This window comes from Bufo bufo, chromosome 2 (assembly GCF_905171765.1).
Source record: "Bufo bufo chromosome 2, aBufBuf1.1, whole genome shotgun sequence".
NCBI classification, from domain to species: domain Eukaryota; kingdom Metazoa; phylum Chordata; class Amphibia; order Anura; family Bufonidae; genus Bufo; species Bufo bufo.
In genome coordinates this window covers 105,862,195-105,884,464 of record NC_053390.1, presented here as the reverse complement: position 1 = coordinate 105,884,464, position 22,270 = coordinate 105,862,195, and the positions used below count along the sequence as shown (strand labels likewise).

General features: G+C 42.7%; 1 protein-coding gene across 2 annotated transcripts in view; it reads right to left on the bottom strand.

The window, feature by feature from the left end:
• Positions 1 to 2,072: 2,072 nt before the first annotated feature.
• The window catches only part of LHFPL2 (LHFPL tetraspan subfamily member 2), a 115,233-nt gene continuing 95,035 nt past the window's right edge, over positions 2,073 to 22,270 (bottom strand). For both annotated transcript variants that reach the window (XM_040421391.1, XM_040421392.1), the window contains one exon: positions 2,073 to 5,878. In XM_040421391.1, the coding sequence (XP_040277325.1) occupies positions 5,622 to 5,878 (257 nt within the window). In that variant the 3' untranslated portion in view covers positions 2,073 to 5,621. The remainder of the gene's footprint in view (positions 5,879 to 22,270) is intronic.

Sequence of the window (22,270 nt, the reverse complement as noted above, 5' to 3'; positions counted from 1 at the left end):
TATACTCCCAGCTTAGATGCCATGGTCCCGATTGTGCCACAAAACAAGAAGAGCCACAGCCTCTTCAAAACAGTTGATTTGTGGGGGTGCCAGGTTGGACTACCCAATCACATACCGATGACCTAGCTTGAGGCTTTGCCATCAATATCAAAATCTTTGACAACCCCTTGCAACTTTAAAGCAATTTTTCAAAAATTACCACTCCAACAGCAAAAACACATTCAATGGTGGAGCTACGATTTAAAAGGGAAACGTGTTATGCACGAGACTCTTCTTGTTTTATAGCTTAGTACAGAATATGCATGCTTGATAAAGTGACTGTAGAAGTTAAGGTTATGAAGGACAAAAATACACCATGACCAGAAGTACGAGGGTATGGCCACATGGCACAGCTGGACAATGGTTGCTGTGCAGCGAGAACCGTGCTGCCCTGCAATCCATGCCAGAATTTAAGAAATTTATTAAAAACAAATTTCTTTTTCACTGTGCATTGTTAATGGGGTAACCACCAAAACACGGCCATTAACTATGCACTGCGAAAAAAAAAAAAAAGTTTTTAATTACTTGAACACCAGCACGGCTTGCAGGCCTGCACAGTTTTTCACTGCACTGCGGCCACACCGTATACTAGATAATTTTCAAAGTTGACTACAAATTTCAGTACAGTTGGAGCTGCAGGTTTCTAATCTATGCTGGCCAAAAAGGACACCCTTTTGGCATATGTTTGCCCATTAAAGTGTATGGGTGTGTCAGTCATTATGTTAGCCTTACAGGATCATCTGAGACTGTATAAATATAATAACTAGCACACAAAGCATCGCATAAAGTAATTGAACAATTGTTCTATTTGTCACTTTTTTATTATTTTTCTATTATAAGAGTCTTATTTTGCATATTTCCAAGGACCTCAAACTCACAGTATCAAAAAAGCATAACATTTTGGTTGTGGCACGTCATAAATTTTTTACACTGTATGTACAAAACTTGTATTGAGCATTTTAAAAATGTTAGCGAACCTGCGGCCAAGGCACGGTGGAGGAAGCAAGATAGTGGGCACAGTTAATAACCGTCTGGAATTTGCCGGGATTGTCCTGAATTTTCAGAGTAAAATTCTGCAAATTTGGCTCGTCCCAGCCAGAACTGGGTGGTCTGGAGAGTGGGCGTGTCCAGGGGCAGAATTTACAGACAAAATGTTGGCAAGTACAAGTGGGGCACATCAACATCCAAAGGATCACACTACTGATAATATAAAATCTGATAACCCAGGCATCAGCCTTATTTACTGGAGGCCCCTACTGTACCTAGGCCACAGGTGAACATTATAACCCTCCACTTTGTAATACTAACAACTTTGTATTGTATTGCACCTTTTTGAAAAATTTTTACTTTACACAGACCCAAACTTTTTCGTTTGTGTGTTCTTTTAAATATGCTACAGAACAAGTTAGAACAAGAAACCTTATGGCACGAAAGAATACATGGCTTGTGTACACAGATTTACCAGACCACAGACATTTACAATATAAAGACAAGACATCGTTCTGATCACACGCATTGGATTCATTTAAACTGGACAATTTACGAGGAACTAGTTTGATCTTGAGATGATTGGAAGACTTGACATGACCATGTTTTGCTCACATAGGCTGGTGCTTTTTCCTATAGTGGGCAAGCACGACCACCACTGATGGATTACAGGGTGGTCGTAACCATGGAAATGAGCTGTGTATATTGTGATGGAAAAATGAATCCAGCCAGCAAAGGAAGCAATATGGTTAATAACAATGCATTGGTAAGTGCCTTGTATTAACTTCCTCTACATAATGAATGCTATTTGCTGAAGTGAGTCAACCCATTTAACACATTTGTATGAGTTTTTTTTGGGCTTATATGAAACTTTATATATTTTTTTTTAATACTAAATTTTTTGTGCTGTGTGCTCTATGGGAAAATAGCTAAAAATGCTATGCCTAGAGCAAGTTATGGTTTGGGAATTTTTTTTTAATAAACCCAAAGACACTAACAACATGAGAAAAAAGACGAAAAAAAAGGTGGCTTTTTCAGAAAAAATGCTGTGTGACACCCTCCTAAGTTGTGCTTTGGTTTTTAGCAATACTCAAACAGAAAATACATTGAAGGCCACAAAAAGTCCCAGTAACAAGTGTTCGTTGGCACATAGATTGTGGTATGTGTAAAGTTCTGTAACCTTCCATTCGCAGTCTTTGATTTTACATGACGGATAAGTTTTTAGTTTGTAGATTATGTTTGTATTATTAGGTTTGCTCTAATAGATCCTATAACAAAGCTTGGATTTGCATAGTTCTTCTGAGAACATAAGCACGGTTGATTTCATCTTTCATGATTCATAAGGATTCTCCAGAATAAAGTGGGCGTAGATGATGGGTAGGCCTAAAAAGATTCAGATAATTTATTTTATGCATGACAATGTAGAGCTGGTAATCCTTAAGGTCCTTTTAAACCAACCAATGATTGAGCAAATTATTGGGGATGAGCATTTGGCTCATTCATCAGGTGATCATGTCTTTTGGCCAGCACCAAAATTATCTTTTTTGTGAAGCAAATCTACCTGAGTAAACTGTGATCCTCTATGGGGACGAGCGATCGCCGTGATGTAAATGTAGCTCCCATCTCTAATGAGCAGGCAATTATTAGGAACGAACAGTTTGTTCCCGATGTGACTATGACATCCATCCATGTAAAAGGACCGTTTAAGTTGCCCATACACATGCAATAGGTATCGGTCAAATGATCGTTCGGCCGACAGCTCTCTATTCCCACTCCCTCCCGGCTTCCCCATACACAGTGTGTTGGCCGAACCCGTCGTTCATGGTGGGTCTGGCCAGTAAAAGACTAATGTGCATGGCAAGCTTTAAGCCTTATTCACAAGTCACTGTTTTCATCAATGGTGCTACATTGACCAAAACCAACAGTGGATCCTCCACCATGATGAGGTATAATGCACAAGTTCTATGTTTTGGTCCAGCTGCTGGTTTGGGGGTTCAACAATCACTGATGCAAAATAGTGACCAAAACACTGATGTGTGAAGAATAAAGCCTAAATCTCTTTGTCCTCCACATGTCTGGGGATAAAGGCCGGGTTCACTGGTAGAAAGGTCCACTGTAAATGCAAGGGACGGTATGTTGATCTTCAGATCATGGATGCTTGGCATGAGGTGGACAACATTAAGCAATTTAATTCTCTCTTTCCCCTTATTTGTATAAGAAGGAGCATGAGAAGTAGGTTGTCTATGCAATGAGGTGGGCATGATAGACGTTCCTCAACATGGGAGAATGTTTCAGGGGTTTCTTATGGTAAAATAGTAGGGCATCACTGTCCTAAATACTAGCAATCTGATGACTTTATGAGGTTCTTTTGCTTATTCCTCCACTTTAGCACCTTGGAATAATTCCCAGGATCAATGTGCTTAAGTAAGTTGTAGGTGATCCAGCATTCTAGAAATTATTCTACATTTCCAATAAATTCCTGCAGGGGAATAAACTGAAACGAGAACAGACTGGAATACATACTATTCAATATGCTGCCATACACACTGAATATAATGGAACAGTGAAGCTGGAAAGGAGGAGCACCAAATATTCAGTAATTTTGCCAACTGTAAAACCAGTAGTGTCTATTGGCTGAGGATCTCCGAACAATAGGGACAGATATACATTTAAATGAAAGTTTATACACATGCTCAATGAATGTATAGTACAACTCCAAACATCACTGTGTAAGTGTGTTTCACACTGCCGGCAGAGAACACCCTGCCAGAGCAGATGTTACTGGGATGACAGCAGGCCCCAAAGGGGCCAGCGGGCATTGCGGTAGCATCAAGTAATGCCGAATCCAGAGAGCTCTGGTAGGTTGTTCTCTGCTGGAACAGCCTTCCTGAACTACTGCCGACCGTGTGAAACACGCCCAACAGCAGCAGTATGATTTGCGCGTATTCAAGAGGACAGAGCTTCCCAGTCCCTCAAGACCGTGACTAACAGGTTGACATGCATCTCCTGGTAGCCAAATGGCACAAGGGACAACATCCCCTGGAAAAAACATCAGTATATGATAGATGGGAGTCCGACGCCTTGCTTCTGTGATCGGCGAGGGTCCGGGGTGTCTGACCCCCACCAGATACTGATAATCTATCCAGAGGATAGTTTCAGAAAACCACCTTAAGCTGACAAGACCGCCAAACAATTCCCATACATATAAGACTATATATGTGAAAGGACAAATTAAGGTCCATGTAAAGGCCTCCTATTACTGACTATAGAGACCACCTATGCCTTGATGTCCATTGATTTGCAACTTTGATACTGAGCACTAAGACCGGAATCACAACCTTAGCTTTGTATTCACCAACAAGACATAAATAGGGCCCCATTAATTATTCCTCAAAATCTAGTATAAATAACGGGCAGTTATAGGAAATATAACGCACCAAATATTTGGTCCCTACTTACACAATTGAAATGTATGAAGTGTGCTTTTAAGACCCCCAGCAAATGAACCACGTAACTCTATACAGTGATAATAGCTTGTGGGGTCCACTACTTGCTGTTGACATGGGTCAGTGCTGTGCTGTCTCTATAGCTCAAGTTGTGTGCACATATAATGTTAGTACATTCATTAGAGTCTAAACGGTTTACATTTTTAAGGCCGAAGCTACGGAACAGAACCTGGGCGAGTCCCCTGCAGCACGTTACGACCAATTCACTAAGACTAAGATAGATTCATTATATAAACAGATCCAAATGGTGACCAACAGGCCCCACATACTTATAATGGGGTCCATCAAAGTTTCAGTCATTTTTCTGCTAAAAGTAATGTAGACTGAGGCTTTGGACGCAGATGAGAACAGAGCCTAGACTCCACAAGGGAGTGCTGCATCGGTCACATTCAAGACGACCTGGATGCACAGGATCTATCAGTCTCTTAAAATGCACTAAAGTGGCCCAGCTCCCTCAAAGACTGATCTGCTAAGTCAGAGAGATAATGCGGTGAAGGACATGATTCATTAGGGTGCTGTCAATATCCTAATAAGACCCCTTTAAAAGTCAATTCAAATGGCCATATTCAAAGTATTCCCATTGTCAATGCAGTGGTTCTCTCCATATCTAAAAAAAAAAAGTAATCCTATACGTATTTAAACATTCATTTGCACCACATAAAGAACCATATGAGAAAACTACAATTTTCCAGTTTACAAACACAAAGATTAGTGGCACACAGATTTCAGCAAGCAGTGGCTTCAAATTAGAAAAACTGGAAAATAGAAAAAAAAAAAAAAAAGGTCCAAAAATACTCCGTAAGCTTTCTGATATGGAAAGGAGAAAATACAGTTTTAAAGTGACTTTTCGGAAGCTGAAGGATCACAACATTGGCAAGTATTATACACAAATCTTTGCACTTCATTTCCATGTGCCGAGCACTACAATCACATCTCTGGTCCCATCTCCAGGTAGAAGGCCCCTTTCCACTTGACAGGCTAAGGAGAAGAAGCTGGAGCATGACATCACATGAATGTGTATCATCCAATCATGCAAGAAGTGGGCCGTGTAAACATGATGATCCCTTTATGAAGTCTCTAAAGTGTTTGTTAAAGCAAGCATATGAGGTTCTTCCCCTCTTCTATTTCTTCCTGAACTTTGTCACTAGAGGTGGCAATTTCGGCCTGTGCAGAGAAGACGGCGCAGATGAAGGTAAGGATGGTGCCTCCGATGGCCGTGTAGAAGGCCCACCCCAACGAACACTCCCCAAGTTTGTATGCGGAGGCATAATGTCCACAGTAACCGATCACCTTCTGAGATCCCCATCCAGCAGGGTATAGGATTAGGCCAAGGATAAGAAAAAGACCTAGAAAATAAAAGCAAAGAAACAATTAATATGGGGAAAATCTACATTATACACCTACTCCAACTGATGCATATGTTAACAATGTAGTATCATCATTAGCCAACAGTTCCTTAGTAGATGAATAAAGAGTCTGTCAACCCTGGACATGTCCTGTACAGGTATATCTGTACCTAAGTAACCAGTAAAACACCTCTGCATCAAAGGCATATTGCATATGTGACTATATATGCACCTGTAAAGGGGTTATACAGGATGAGAGAAACATGGCTGCTTTCTTCCAAAAAATAGCACCACACCTGGCCCATACTGAAGAATATGGGTCAGAACAAGTTAAAAAGAATCATTACACTCATTGTCACCAGTGTTTGACGGATCCGGCATAGGCCAAACATCTCCGACACATGATGGATCAGATAAACTATAATGGAGTCCGCCAGGGTTCTGCAATGAGTACCAGCAATTTTCTGGACAAAACACTGGGCAAGATTCCTGAGGCATGTGAGATTGATGCCTACAGCTGATAACATATGAAAATATAGCACAAGGTTAGCTCTGCATATAATGTTGTTACCTTACACGCACAAAATGAAATACTCACAATTCAAAGGCTACACAAGTCAGATTAAATTAAAACCATGGGTTTGTTTGTTTTTTTGGCACCATACATACAAAGCCTAAATCTAGTCTGCGCTACAGCTATGAATGCTATAATGTGTAAGATGATGGAGACCAGATAAAGATCCAAACAATGGCTCGTTTTGTACTGCATATAGTCTTCAGACCCTGTGCACGGCTCTAAAGCTTCAATTATAAATTACAGCAGTCAGAGGAGAGTCCAGCAGCTGGAAACCCACCAACCCAAAGACCAAGCCAGCCCTGGCACTGAGAGCTAGCTGCTATACACAGCCCGACTCCAGTGGAGTGACCAGCAGGCGTGCACCTAGCCCTTCTGCTGGCTGAGGCGAAAACTGAAACAGCCCCCCCCCATGGCAGTTTCTTAACCTAACCCTTCCCTACAGCCACCCCAATTGCCCCTACCTGATCGGCTCACCTGGCCTCATTGGTGGTGGACCCCTGGTGACCAGCAAGCACTTTCCCTGCCTGAGTTAATTACAATCATAAAAACCTACAAGCTCCAACAACGTCAAAGAAAAATCACAGACGCTCCTCTATTTTTCTTTTCAAGGACACTATGTTTATGTACTGTCCCGGAATTTACAGATAGTTGACAACCTTGCATGTTCGGACAAGATTAGTGGAGGTCCCATCTAACCCCCTCTTCTAATTTATGTTTTTTTCTCAGACAACCCCATTACAGCTCCTACACACAATTTTTTGCTCTACCCTTTTTTGTCGCAAAAACTAAATATTTTCATAAAGCTGGACACTCTTTTTGGTCACATGCGTTTTTATACTGTATTTTCGGTTTTTTATTTTTTAATTTAATTCACACAAGTGAAATACGTTTCTTTCAGTTCATCAGAAGGGTATGGAAAAAGGCTTGAAAAAACAAAAAAAAACTCAAAACACCATTGCTACAACTTTCGGCAAGTTAAAACAGAAAATGGCATGGGCACAACAAATGGATCACAACTGAAAAATCCCACTATGAAACAATGCATGTGTGCACTGCTTTTCAGAATTCTCAGTCTTCCAGCTAACTTCTGGAGTAGGCATTTTTTAAATTATAATAAAGCACAAAAAACGCATGTCAAAAAGCGGCAAAAGCCACTTAAGTTAGCAAAAACACCATAAAACACAGATCCCAGCTTTAGGTAGCATAAACAAGCATAAAAATGCTAAACAATCATGAACCATTTGTAAACCCAAGTATAACGGAGACATGAGGAGGTCTTCATCTGTTAGGCTACATTCACACGTCCGTGGTGACGTGTCACTACATTCACACGTCCGCAACACACCAGCCCGTCACCGCCATAGAAATGCCTATTCTTGTCCGCAAGCTGCGGACAAGAATAGGACATGCTCTATCTTTTTGCGGAGCTGCGGACCCGAAATCTGGGCCGCGCTCCGCAATTGCGGCTGCAGACAGCACACTGTGTGCTGTCCGCATCCATTCCGTCCCCATAGAGAATGAATGGGTCCGCACCCATTCCGCAAAATTGCGGAAAGGATGCGGACCCATTTTGCGGACGTGTGAATGGAGCCTTAGGGTGATATAAGGGAAAACCTGCACGCAGTTGAAAAAAACAAACTGATTTCTGTTTGGAATTCTGTGTTTTTCTGCAGGAAATATGCACCTAAATGCACAGGTAAAGGCTACTTTTACACTCGCGTTTTGGATGGATCATGGATGGATCCGTTCAGATAATACAACCGTCTGCATCCATTCTGAACGGATCCGTTTGTATCATCTTTAACATATTTTAAGTCAATGGAGGAAGGATCCGTTTTCTATTGTGTCAGTTTGGCTGCAGGCAGTATTTTGGTGTCCGCCTCCAGAGCGGAATAGAGACTGATGCATTCTGAATGGAAAAGGGTCTGCTCAGAATGCATTAGGGCAAAACTGATCCGTTTTGGACGACTTGTGAGAGCCCTGAACGGATCTCACAAACGGAAAGCCAAAATGGCAGTGTGAAAGTAGACTTACTTGCTTTTTTGTTGCAGAATTGATCCGGATTTTCTGCAGATCTTCCCCTTTTATTGCAAAGTGTGAAATCCCCACCAAAGATCGCTAAAACAATTGACACACTGCAGATTTCCAGATCAATTTCCTGATGGAATGGAAAAGCAAAGCGTACATGAGATTGGTCTAATCTCGTACACTTTACTAGTACTGCATTAAAGGAGTATTGCGGTTACATTATCCTGTGGATAACTATTAGATTGGTGGGGGTTCTAGCGTTGGGACCCCCACCTGTCATGAGAACGGGGGCTCCGTACCCCCTGCAATAAATGGAGCGGTGGGTTGGGCATGTGTGCGGCTGCTCCATTCATTTCTATGGGAGTTCCAGAGATAGCCGAGTGCTGTACTCGTTTCCAGAACCGAGATAACATCCACTGGCGGGATGTGCAGGACCTGCGAAAGGAGAAAATGCGGGATGCACATGGCCGATATCCGCGTTTTACAGATACGGTCGTGTGTATGAGGCCTTATTGGCAACACATCCATGATTACACAAGGAGATGGGCTGCCGATAATTAGGCATCTGTCACCCTACATATTCACTTTATTACTGCATTGCAGAAACTAGGGATAACATTTAATGCTCAGATTTTCCCAGAAAGTCATTAAAGTATAGAAAACATCTATCATGCAGAGAACGGCCAGGGTGTGGGTAACCCCCTGAACTCGGGTACTGGCACGTGTACAAGCAGTTTGCTCCCTAGAAGCATTAGGCTGGTCATTTGCCAGCGCTGCAGAATTGAAATGAAGCTGTGGAAATGGTCTTTTGTTCCACTGTCAGTGAGGTTTATTAGTCACAGGTCCTTTATGTAATTCTCTCCACAAGACCAGATGTCATTGGGACCAATTCCAGTAATGAATAATCTCTTCTGAAATATGACCTTTAACAAACACTGAACAATTGGGAGGCGCAGTTACCCCTCTTAACGTGCCCTTTGTGGGTTCAATATCAGATAATGCTGGGAAGAAGAAAGCCATCATTTCTTGACCTAGGTGATGGTCCTAGGTGACCAGAATGGCAATAAAGCAATAAAAATAACGAAAGTGAGATGGACTATTTAATGAGATAATGGGATCCATCAAAATCTGTTACTAAATAATCAGTCATGGCTCCTGTAACAACTAGGATGCCAGTGTAACCTCCTGAAATATGGGAGGATTCTGTAATGCCATGTCCTTACCCTTCTATGGCCCACAATTCTACCTCTGTGCCCCCAGCACAGTGGTCCCTCAGGATACAATACTTTCAACACACAGTGGTCTTTTTTGGGCCACCATAAGTTGAAACTAGACAACATACAATGCCTCAGAGTCAGATCCAACCAATCAAGGTCACTTTTCAGGTGAAATAGCTGGATTAGTTGCTAGTTAGCAGCTATTCCTGACTGTTATCGGTAAGGACTTTTATCTTGTATGACATTTTGGGAATTTAGAACCAATTACTCAAGTTACAATGGTTTAAACATACAGTACAGACCAAAAGTTTGGACATACCTTCTCATTCAAAGAGTTTTCTTTATTTTCATGACTATGAAGGCATCAAAACTATGAATTAACACATGTGGAATTATATACATAACAAACAAGTGTGAAACAACTGAAAATATGTCATAGTCTAGGTTCTTCAAAGTAGCCACCTTTTGCTTTGATTACTGCTTTGCACACTCTTGGCATTCTCTTGATGAGCTTCAAGAGGGAGTCCCCTGAAATGGTCTTCCAACAGTCTTGAAGGAGTTCCCAGAGATGCTTAGCACTTGTTGGCCCTTTTGCATTCACTCTGCGGTCCAGCTCACCCCAAACCATCTCGATTGGGTTCAGGTCTGGTGACTGTGGAGGCCAGGTCATCTGGCGCAGCACCCCATCACTCTCCTTCATGGTCAAATAGCCCTTACTTTCAAAGTTTTCCCAATTTTTCGGCTGACTGACTGACCTTCATTTCTTAAAGTAATGATGGCCACTCGTTTTTCTTTACTTAGCTGCTTTTTTTTTGACATAATACAAATTCTAACAGTCTATTCAGTAGGACTATCAGCTGTGTATCCACCTGACTTCTCCTCAATGCCACTGATGGTCCCAACCCCATTTATAAGGCAAGAAATCCCACTTATTAAACCTGACAGGGCACACCTGTGAAGTGAAAACCATTTCAGGGGACTACCTCTTGAAGCTCTTCAAGAGAATGCCAAGAGTGTGCAAAGCAGTAATCCAAGCAAAAGGTGGCTACTTAGCAGAACCTAGAATATGACATATTTTCAGTTGTTTCACACTTGTTTGTTATGTATATAATTCCACGTGTTAATTCATAGTTTTGATGCCTTCAGTGTGAATCTACAATTTTCATAGTCATGAAAATAAAGAAAACTCTGAATGAGAAGGTGTGTCCAAACTTTTGGTCTGTACTGTACATTGGTCATCCTGGAACCAATTAATATTGTAACTTGAGGGACCACTCTATTATGCGCCATGCAGCCTCGCTTACCATATTACAGAGGTATTTCCCTCACAGACGCACCATACAGAGGTGCCGAGTGCCAACTGGTCTATAGTACTGACCGGTATGTACTGCGTGTGCCGCTGCACAGGGTACACGTACATTGCAGGAACAGGTTCTTACAAATGGATGCTGCCATCTGTACCTGCAGCCCAGAAACAGGTCAACATCTCATTTTATAGGTTAGTATGAGGACAATCACAATATACAAGGTTGGAAGCTTTCACTGACCAACAGATCTTTCCATGAGTACACATCAGATGTGGGTGAAATACACTGGCCCATAAATGTGCAATATGTCACTAATCAAAAGCCACCACCCCATGTAGAATATAAGTACACTCTAGATCCATCCCTCAAGATTGCTCTTTTGCCAATATCTAAGCTTGGGTAAGGGACAAGTAAAGGGCTTTCCCAGGATTTTGATACTGATGGCCTATCTCCAGATCGGCAAGGGGCCAACTCCCTACACCCCCAGGATCAACTGTTTGAAGAGGCTGTGGTGGTCCAATGAGTCCTGCGGCCTCCTCAATTACCAGGCACAGTGTCGTACATTGGATACCGGCTGTCCTTCGTACTATAGGACTGAGCTGTGTCTAGGCCATGTGAATGATGAACATGACTTAACTGGCCTAGGAATAGGCCGCAGCCTCTTCTAACAGCTGATCAGCCTGAGGATAGGCCATCAATGGCAAATTCCCAGAAAACTCCTTTAAGGGTTATCCCACAAAAAGTATTACTATGCAGTGAATATAAAATATTATTGCAGTGCACATGCTATAAAAATCGTTTTTTTAAAAAAGCACATTACATTTTCCTCTCTGGTAGCGCCCCCTGCTGCCTATCTTGCTGGTCCACCTTCTCCTGCATTCAGTGGAGGACTAACATGCTCAGTAGCTTCCCTGCTCCCTTACTCGCTCTCCTCAGTGCTGGTGTAGTCATTTTATAGAGACGGGTGAAACGCCATCTCAACTTAAAAATTTAAAGAAATACCGGTATACAGCTCTATCTGTAGACAGTGGAGAAGAAAATTATGGGGGCCATACATACCCTATATGTGGGGATTATTTTGCATGCATGGGAGGTAGGCATTGTAATGAGTTAACTGCAAGGTTTACTTGGAGATTCGCGTGCTTCATTGTCTTCTGCCCACCAACAGAAAGGGAAAAATGTCCTCCAGATAAGCAGATGAGTAATAAAAAAATAAAAATAAATGTTTAAATTTGTGGGATAACCCATTTAAGTTTCAGATAATCACAAGCCTTGTATTAAAAAAAAAAAAAAAAGTAAAATCACTAAAGAAAAAAAGCTAAAATTTATATACCAGAGAATGTAACCAGGGCAATCGCAGCGTACATGCATTATCCAGCATTCTCCGTGAAAGGTTTTGCTCTAATCCCAGCTGCACTTAACTAGTCAGAACATTTCTTTATAACATCTTTGATGCAGATGTAGCAAATATCGGGCTCTGTGTCTTATGAGGAGACGCTCCCCATGGCTCTAAAACCAACTAGACAAGTGCTTTAAAAATGTAGGATTTTAAACAGGATCAAATTTTCCATCTATAGATCTAGGTGATAATTCTAACGATAATGCTGTGTAAACTTTTATATATTGCCATAAATATACCTCCAATGGAAGGCTCTGTATGCAGCTGTATAGACACACGGTGCCAGATGTCGCCCATAGGCTTCCATTATTAATTTACATATTTTTTTTTTTAAAATACACTATTCTATAAAGTAAAAAAATAAAAGGTATACCTCATTCATGGATGCCAAAAGGACACCACATCAGTCCAATGAGGCTTTGTGGATAGCCTTGGTGTGTGTATACCAAAGATGCACTGCAAATGAACCCTAAACTGGAGTGTTAATGCAGCACGGACCCTCTTGGCCACAATTCATACAATCTATAGAATAGCATGTATTGTGTGCCAGGGGTACAAGTGGTTCTCCAGTGCTAAATCATACAATGCAAGTCAACTCTCTGCTTCAAGCTGGAAAAATTTTGAAACCGGTTAGCTAATGCACCTACGAAATTTTCTACTGGCGACTAACTTTTTGGGTTCTATGAAAGTTATTACTGGTCTATTATAACAGTCAGACTGCCTGCTGCAATCCTCTACTCAGGGGGCTACTCACATTGTTGCTTTATGTCCGTTTGACATATACAGTATACACTGTGGCCCCGATTTATCATTCCTTAACACAAGAACTCAGACTTCAAAAAGTTACAGAATAGGGCTTTGTGACTTTTTTTACACTTGAGCAAAAATTTTTGACTTTATTTTAAAAAGTCGCAAAAAGGGTTGCAATTAGTGTTGAGTGAACTTGCGTTTTAAGTTCGGCGTCCAAGGTTCGGGTTATCGGAGAATCACAAGATTGCACCTTTGCCAAGAAACTGCGGCAGAAGACGTATACTAGGACAATGACAGGTCACCCAGTAAGTGTCTACGCTGCTTGGACGACTGATAGCAGAAAACACCCAGGGCAAATCAATGCTCAAGAGGACAAGGGAACAGATAGATGGCGGGCACGGAAACATCTGAGAAGAGCAATCCTCTCTGAAACAGATTAGCATATGTGATGGGGACGGATGTGATGGACTCATCCGCATAGCAATAATTCCTAAATCTAAATGAATAGCATAAACTTCCTAAACAACCAAAAGTTCAAAAGACAAGTCTTTTCCATTGGGCTTCCCCCATATGTTATAACCCGACCCCCTTATGGACAGGCTGCAAAACAAACAGAGATTAACTCAAGTAAAGCCTAAACCTTATAGCTTGGGAAACCTGATTGCATTGGTGGGTGGCCATGGTTTAGATCAGCTAACACCATAAAAATACACCTAGACAAACAAAAGATAATTGCATTACTCATGTGGCATTAATAAACTAGCTCGGCGAGGTGAAATCATACAGTTCTGTGTAAACTGATCGCACACAAAGGGAACGCACAACGTTTTCTATAAGGGTTTAACAAGCATCCTAACAGTAGGATAAGCCAGCGGGACACGGGCCACACACACAGTGTGTAAATATCAGACACAAGCCTAAAAACACATACGGCCCACACTGATAGGATGTTCCCAGGGTTCAGAAAATGAATTCTGGGACTTTTGATACCATTTAGGATAGGCCATCAATATCAGTTTCTGGGGGTCCAACTCTTGGCACCTCTGACAATCAGCTGACTTAAAGGGCATCTATCAGTAGCTTTGTACCTATGACACTGGCTGACCTGTTACATGTGCGCTTGGCAGCTAAAGACATCGGTGTTGGTCCCGTGTTCATATGTGCCCACATTGCTGGGAAAAATGATGTTTTAATATATGCAAATCAGCCTCTAGGAGCAATAGGGGCGTTGCCATTACACCTAGGGGCTCTGCTATCTCTGCAACTTTGATTGACAGGACCAGGTGGTGAACATATCACCACATCTTCTCTGACTTCTTATAAAATCGAAGGGGATATTTGTATATAGGAACTGATAGAATATTACTGTGATTATTGATTGATCCCGATGTTATATCCCATACTTTACTCATACATGGCTGGCAGTGTATGCTTTTTATACTGTATTGGAGCTACAGTTGGCCAGTGGAACCTGGTCCTGAAAGGGCTCGTCTCATCAAGACAACCCTCACTGTCCAGACAAGTGTACCAAAATGTTTTACATGGTATCACACGCGCCAACTAATAGGGGGGTCCTGACCCAGGGAGCCCTTCTGTGTCCACATGGCCTGACAAGACATATGGAAAGAGTTCTTTTCAAGAGCCATCAGTTTTAAGGTCTACAGCAATGTTCCCCAACCAGTGGCTGTCCAGCTGTTGCAAAACAACAACTCCCATCATGCCCTGATAATCTTCTTCTATCAGGGCACAATGGGAGTTGCAGTTTTGCAACAGCCGGACAGCCACAGATTGGAGAGGATTGGTCTGTAGTATCCCACTCCTGCAGCTTATGACATATGCATAGAAAGTATGGAGCTTACGGCCCTCATACATACAGCCTGTGTGGGTCAGCAATGCCCCAATGAATACTGGGTTGTATATGTGCTCATATAGTTAAAGGGGTATTCCAGCACAAAAAAGGGTGATGACCATGACCAACTTCAGCTAATCACGGACATTTCTTGCCGTGTCAAGACAGAAGCAGGAAGTGGACAGCAGCATGGACCGTGGCATCATCTGAACTAGCACCATGTGGATGCAACAGGGGATGGGGAGTGTAAATACGGATTTATTTTTTGTGGTTGTTTCAGCATGTGCAGCCCGTGAGAACAGTTTTTAATTTTTGCATTGAAGTCCTCTTTTTTAACAAAAAAAAAAAAAGGTCTAGAAGTAGAAGTCCTTCAAGAGGCCAAAGGGTCAACGAGAAACCACTGCTGCACTCCCAGAAACCCGTGCTCATCACAGAAAACCGCCAGCTAAACTAAAACTCCTGACAACTGAGCAGTCACAGTAAAAGGAACATTTACACTACAGGCACTTGTAAAAATCCCCAGGAGATAAGAGAGAAATTACAAGCTATGTGCAGGTCTGCCTTCACGTGGTTTGTCCTGTGGCAAATAATGTTACCATGAGCATCTGCAGACTCATCACGAGTAACACTCGCTCTTCTGCTTCACCGCAATGCCCAACTTAATGCAGGACACACATGCCGCACACATTCGAAAAAAGACCTACATGGTAGTATTAGCATACGCCTGTGCCATGATAAAAGTGAACATTAAATATTGTTGTCCCCAATATTTGACAGTCGGCTAGCTATCCTAAAGGAAGCCAATGTTTCACCTTTTAAACAGGTCTTGAGACATAATTTAGGATTGTAGCCAAGCCAGTATCTTATCTGCAGACAGCTGTTTTGGTGCGTTTGCCTCTCACCAGTGCAGAGCAGAGCGAACTGGCTTAACTGGGTGAGAGGCCTTCATCAGGATTTGGGGTTGTGTGTGTGGGGTACTATTTCTGCTTATGGAAAGCGGCTAGTAGGTGCAAGGAGTCTTATAGGTCATGCAATAATCCTAAATTAGATCTCAAGGCCTGTTTCAAAAGGTCGATCATTGCTACCTTACATATGGTGGCATCTGAATAGCTTTTCCCAGCATTGTCACTTCTAAGACTCCTTACACCTACTAGGTGCTCTCCACATGACTGTATGTATTTTGCAATCCGCAAACTATGGATTCGCAAAAAATATGGATGATGTCCGTGTGACATCCGTATTGCATCCATTTTTTTTGTGGATCCATTTAAAAATGCCTATTCCTGTCCGCAAAACAGACAAGAATAGGACATGTTCTATATCTTTTGCCGAACGGCCATGTGGACGGAAACAGAATGCACACGGAGTAATTTCCGTTTTTCTTGGGGACCCATTGAAGTGAATGATTCTGCATAGGGGCCGCAAATAAAACAAAAAACTAACAGGCGCAGAAAAAAATAATATGTTTGTGTGCATGAGCCCTAATCCTAATAATCTTGTAGAAATCGAGCAGAGAACACAGGGGTTAATCTCCCACCTATCTCTCTCAAGAAATAATGTTAAATTTGTATTCCAAAATCTATTCAGGATAATTCTTGGTGGGCTTAACAAGAAGCCTCCTTAGATAATACAGACAAGTCAGATTTAAATGTATTAATTAGAGATTTTTATTTTATTAATGAAGGGAGTTGGTTTTTATGCAACATATCTAGGTCTTCATCAGAGGAAGTTAACTTTTTACTAATTAAAACCAGTTCCTAATTAATATTTTGTTGATGGTATACCTGTAGCCTGGAGAGGCTTGTTGCACATATGCGTGAAACAGATCCGGCCAGGAACAGCCTGTTGGATGCGTCCCTGCTGCGTAGCGGCATTTGCCCGGCTGCTCCTTGACATATTTGCAGGGTTGCGGCCGGATCTCCGCCAGCCCCAATTATAGTGAAAAGGGCCTGACTGAATTCAGGCAGCACATGGATATGCCCGGCAGGGACGGATCCGACAGGCTCTTTCTGGCCGGAACAGCATGCCGGATCTGTTTCACGCATATGTGAAACAAGCCCAAGAAGTGACCTCCACAGAACAGTAAGGCCCCTTTCACACGGGCGAGTATTCCGCGCAGATGCGATGAGTGAGGTGAACGCATTGCACCCGCACTGAATCCCGACCCATTCATTTCTATGGGGCTGTTCACATGAGTGGTGATTTTCACGCATCACTTGTTGCGTGAAAATCGCAGCATGCTCTATATTCTGCGTTTTTCACGCAACGCAGGCCCCATAGAAGTGAATGGGGTTGCGTGAAAATCGCAAGCATCCGCAAGCAAGTGCAGATGCGGTGCGATTTTCACGCACAGTTGCTAGGAGATAATCGGGATGGAGACCCGATCATTATTATTTTCCCTTATAACATGGTTATAAGGGAAAATAATAGCAATCTTTTACCATGGTGATGGATCATGTGATGACCGGAGTGACGTCACCACAGGTCCTGTTGCTGCACACAGCTAAGATGAAGACAGAAGGAGATGCCGGGCTGTGATCAAGTGGATTAAGGCGAGTTAAATTATATATATATATTTTTTTAACCCCTCCAGCACTATTTTACTATGCATTCTGTATTCAGAATGCTATTATTTTCCCTTATAACCATGTTATAAGGGAAAATAATAATGATCGGGTCTCCATCCCGATAGTCTCCTAGCAACCGTGCGTGAAAAATTGCACCGCATCCGCACTTGCTTGCGATTTTCACGCAACCCCATTCACTTCTATGGGGCCTGCGTTTCGTGAAAAACGCAGAATATCGAGCATGCTGCAATTTTCACGCAACGCACAAGTGATAGGTGAAAATCACCGCTCATGTGAACAGCCCCATAGAAATGAATGGGTCGGGATTCAGTGCGTGTGCAATGCGTTCATCTCACACATCGCATCCGCGCGGAATACTCGCCCGTGTGAAAGGGGCCTAAGTGTCAGTCATTAGGTTCAGTGTGAAAACTGCAAGATTTCAGGGTTATTTTTATTTATTTTTTTACATAGTGACATGGGAAATAAAATAAAAAAACAAACAAAAACTATTTAAACAATAAAATATTTACCCTTTGAAACATTGTCATAAATCAGCCAGCTGAAATATAGGGCATCAAATACATAGAAAATGACGACCCGATTATGTTGCTGGCAACCAGAGTTCTTATTCGTAACCACAACAACGCAGACCAGGAAGAACGCTGCTCTTTCACAATTATTTAGTTTATTTTGTGCATACGTCACCGATACATTTGTGAAAGCTTTATGAGATGTGTCAGAATGCAAGTTAGATCCTGCAACTGACAAATTCATTTCTTCTGTGCCCAGAGGTCAGATATTCTCCAGGAGTTCTTCAAAATCTGCGAAAGCGAGCAGCCGCTCCCAGAATTAGGAAATTAGCTGAAATCATACCTGATTGATTACCAGCTATATTCTTTCCGACACACAACGCCATGATTGTGATTAGGCCAAAATGACTACAAACTATGGAACTGCACGCTAAAGTACTTGCAATGTACACACTGCACGTTGCAGTTGTCAAACTGAATGTATCGCCTGATCGTTTTGGATTCTGAATCGTATACTTATTTCAAATCCGTTTTGATTTTCCCATTGTGTATTCTATAAGGCTACTTTCACATTAGCGTTCTTTGCGGATCCGTCATGGATCTGCAAAAATGCTTCCGTTACAATAATACAACCGCATGCATCCGTCATAAACGGATCCAGTTGTATTAGGTCTTCTATAGCCATGACGGATCCGTCTTGAACACAATTTAAAGTCAATGGGGGACGGATCAGTTTTCTATTGTGTCAGAGAAAACTGATCCGTCCCCATTGACTTACATTGTGTGTCAGGACGGATCCGTCTTGCTCCGCACCACATCGCGGACAGAAAAACGCTGCAGGCGGAATGGTGACTGAACGGAGGCAAACTGATGTATTCAGAATGCATTAGGGCAAAACTGATCCGTTTTGGACCGCTGGTGAGAGCCCTGAACGGATCTCACAAACAGAAAGCCAAAGCGCTAGTGTTAAAGTAGCTTTATTCTGCTTTCCATTCATGATTATGGGGTCATCTTACAGCACTTCAGAGATCTGCCTTACAGTCTATGTTCTGGAGAGGACTCAGACTTTTATAGAAGAATATTGTGGGCTCCTCTGTGACCTGTGCAAAGGTCACTGTGCAGGGAAGGGGAGGAGGCGAGCTGTCTTCATCTATTGTCAATGGTGTCCTCATAATAAAGGGGATGAAGTGATTTCTACAAAACAGAAGGTGTGGCTGTTATCAGGCTTTGTAGCCATTAAAAATCAGCCATTGTGCATTTGTGAATACTGCAAGATTTCAAGAAATTAAAAAAACAAAACACAAAACAAAAACACCACATGTTTACTGTTAAAAGTTGACTTAAAGGGGTTGTGTCACTTCAACAAATGGCATTTATCATGTAGAGAAAGTTAAAGGGGTTGTCCGGGTTCAGAACTGAACCCGGACATATCCCCATTTTCACCCAGGCAGCCCCCCTGACTTGAACATCGGAGCAGTTCATGCTCCGATGCTCTCCTTTGCCCTGCGCTAAATCTGGAGTTCCGGAGATGTACCGGGCTCTCCATAGGGCTGCCAGACGGAGGCTTCCGCCCAGTAGGTGTTATTGTAAATAAAAGAGCCCTTGCCCAATCCAGCGCAGGGCAAGGGAGTGCATCGGAGCATGAACTGCTCCGACGCTAACATCAGGGGGGCTGACTGGGTAAAATTATGGGTATGTCCGGGTTCAGCTCTGCTTTAAGGGACTGCTGGCGGTTTATGATCCATTTTGGTGCCGACAGGTTCCCTTTAAAGGCAATTTTCTGACAATACTTTCACTTTAAATGTTTCACATTTTAGCACAAATAATGCAAACATCTGTTGCCAATTACCTACGCTGATCCAGCATTATAAGCCAAAAAAAAGGGGGAAAAAAAAAGTCTATATTCTTTACGCCAAGGTTATTAGGTCTAACAAAGACATTTTCCCTGACAATCTTCTCTACGGTCTAAAACTTATAAAATATCAAACTGTTGGCAGGACCCACTGTAATGTCCAGATAAGCATTGCTGGGAGTATGCTGGAGCAATTTAAGCAACAGGAAATGCTGTGTATAAAAGTATAACTTGCTAACTAAAACCACAGCATAAAATGCTAGGAGTAGCCGAACCCATTATGCCCACGAACGTAAGGGCTCCGTGCTCGTGCTGAGGACCCATGGGCACACACCGTGGAGCAGCCGCATGCTGATCGCGGACACATTCACTTGAAGGGGGTCCGCACCGCAAAAAAGTAGTGCATGTGCTACTTTTTTGCAGTGCGGAGGCACGGCCAGAAACACTACGGAAGCACTCTGTAGTGCTTCTGTGGGGTTCCGATCTGTGCCTCATCTCCCGGATTGCGGACTCATTGAAGTGAATGGGTCCGCGATCCGTGATGCACCCGGCCGGTACCCGTGTATTGCGGACACGCCGTATGCGTGCCGCAATACGACAACGGGCAGCACACGGTCGCGTGCATGAGCCCTTATCAGGTAAAAGACTGTCAGCGATTGGGGATCTATCCACTTTGGACTTTCCTGACCGCTCGCACAGTGCTTACAAGCTGTAATTACTGGAACTGTACCCATTATTGTGTAAGGTCATTCATTTGGTAGACACCAATCTAAAGGCGCTCATACACATTGGTCTATTGTCGGCCAATCCGCTGAGAACGGCGGGTTCGGCCAACACTAACATGCGTGGGGCAAGCCGAACGTGTATGGAGAAGCCTGCAGAGACCACTGCCAGCTATTGAATGTGTATGAAGGCCTTTATACGTATGGCCAGCTCGCTAGGGTTAGCGACATCTCTCAATACACATAAAAGGAGAGTAAGCTGCTGCCAGACACATACGGCAGTTGCTTATCCGGCAGGGATCAGCAAAAACACTTCCATTACTGATAATACAACCATCTGCGTCTGTTATGAACGGATCCGGTTGTATTATCTTTAACATATCCATGATTGAGCCGTCATGAACACCATGATTGATCCGTCCGTCAATAGTGGACGGATCCGTTTTCTATTGTGTCCTAGAAAACAGATCTGGCACCATTGACTTGCACTGTGTGTCATGTTGGATCAGTTTTGCTACGCATCCCATGATGGAAAGAAAACCGCAGTTTGCTCTCCGGTATGAGAACGCAACCGAGCGGAACGGACTGCATTCTGGAGCGTTCCCTTCAGTTCAGTTTTGTTCCCATTGACAGTGAATGGGGACAAAATGGAAGCGTTTTTCTCCGGTATGGAGATCCTCTGCCGGAAAAGTTAAATGCAAGTGTGAAAGTAGCCTTATCCTACCAAAATCAGCAAGTTTGATCAACATTTAACAGGTATGGCCAGCTTACAAAATAGGTAATTGTCCTTTCTTAGGTTGGTCATACATGTAAATGGGGGGGTGGGGGGCGATAGTGGCCTGTGGAAGGAGCAGCTATCTTAAGTATATGGTCAGCCTAATGCTCAGCACAATACACTCGTTTGGCTTTCAGTGAAGATAAAATCAGTACACATCTGGTTATCAACAAAAATTCTTTAAAAAACACAGCCTCGAAGTCTGCAAAGATTGGATTTAAAGGGGATGGCAGTTTATATTACTAGCTGCACATGTGCTGGTAACATGCATGCAGCTAGTAATTATATTATAGCTTAATCTGAATAATCCAAGATTACACGCAGGTCTCGTGACCAGAGTGCCGGAACATGGTCGCTAATGGACAGAATCCTCCATTCATTTACAATGGGGCCTGACAGGGGAACTAGCATGTGACCAGAGGGCGAAGGGGGCGAGGGACTCAATTAGAGCATCTCACATTACACTGATATTACACAAGTATGACAGTTCTAACCTACTAAACCAGGGATCAGCAACCTTCGGCACTCCAGCTGTTGTGAAACTACAACTCCCAGCATGATCCTTTCACTTCCGTGGGAGTTCAGAGAACAGCCAAGCAAGTGAACATGATGGGAGATGTAGTTTCACAACACCTGGAGTGCCGAAGGTTCCTGACCCCTGTACTATACTATACTATACTATATAACAGATGACATCTTCCCCCCCCACAGCAGCAGTAAACTGACATAGGTTCTCTATCTGTAAAGGAGTTGTTCTCTCTGCACTGACTGTTACAGGAGGACAATATTTTATTAATTTTCAATGGTATTGTACTGCCG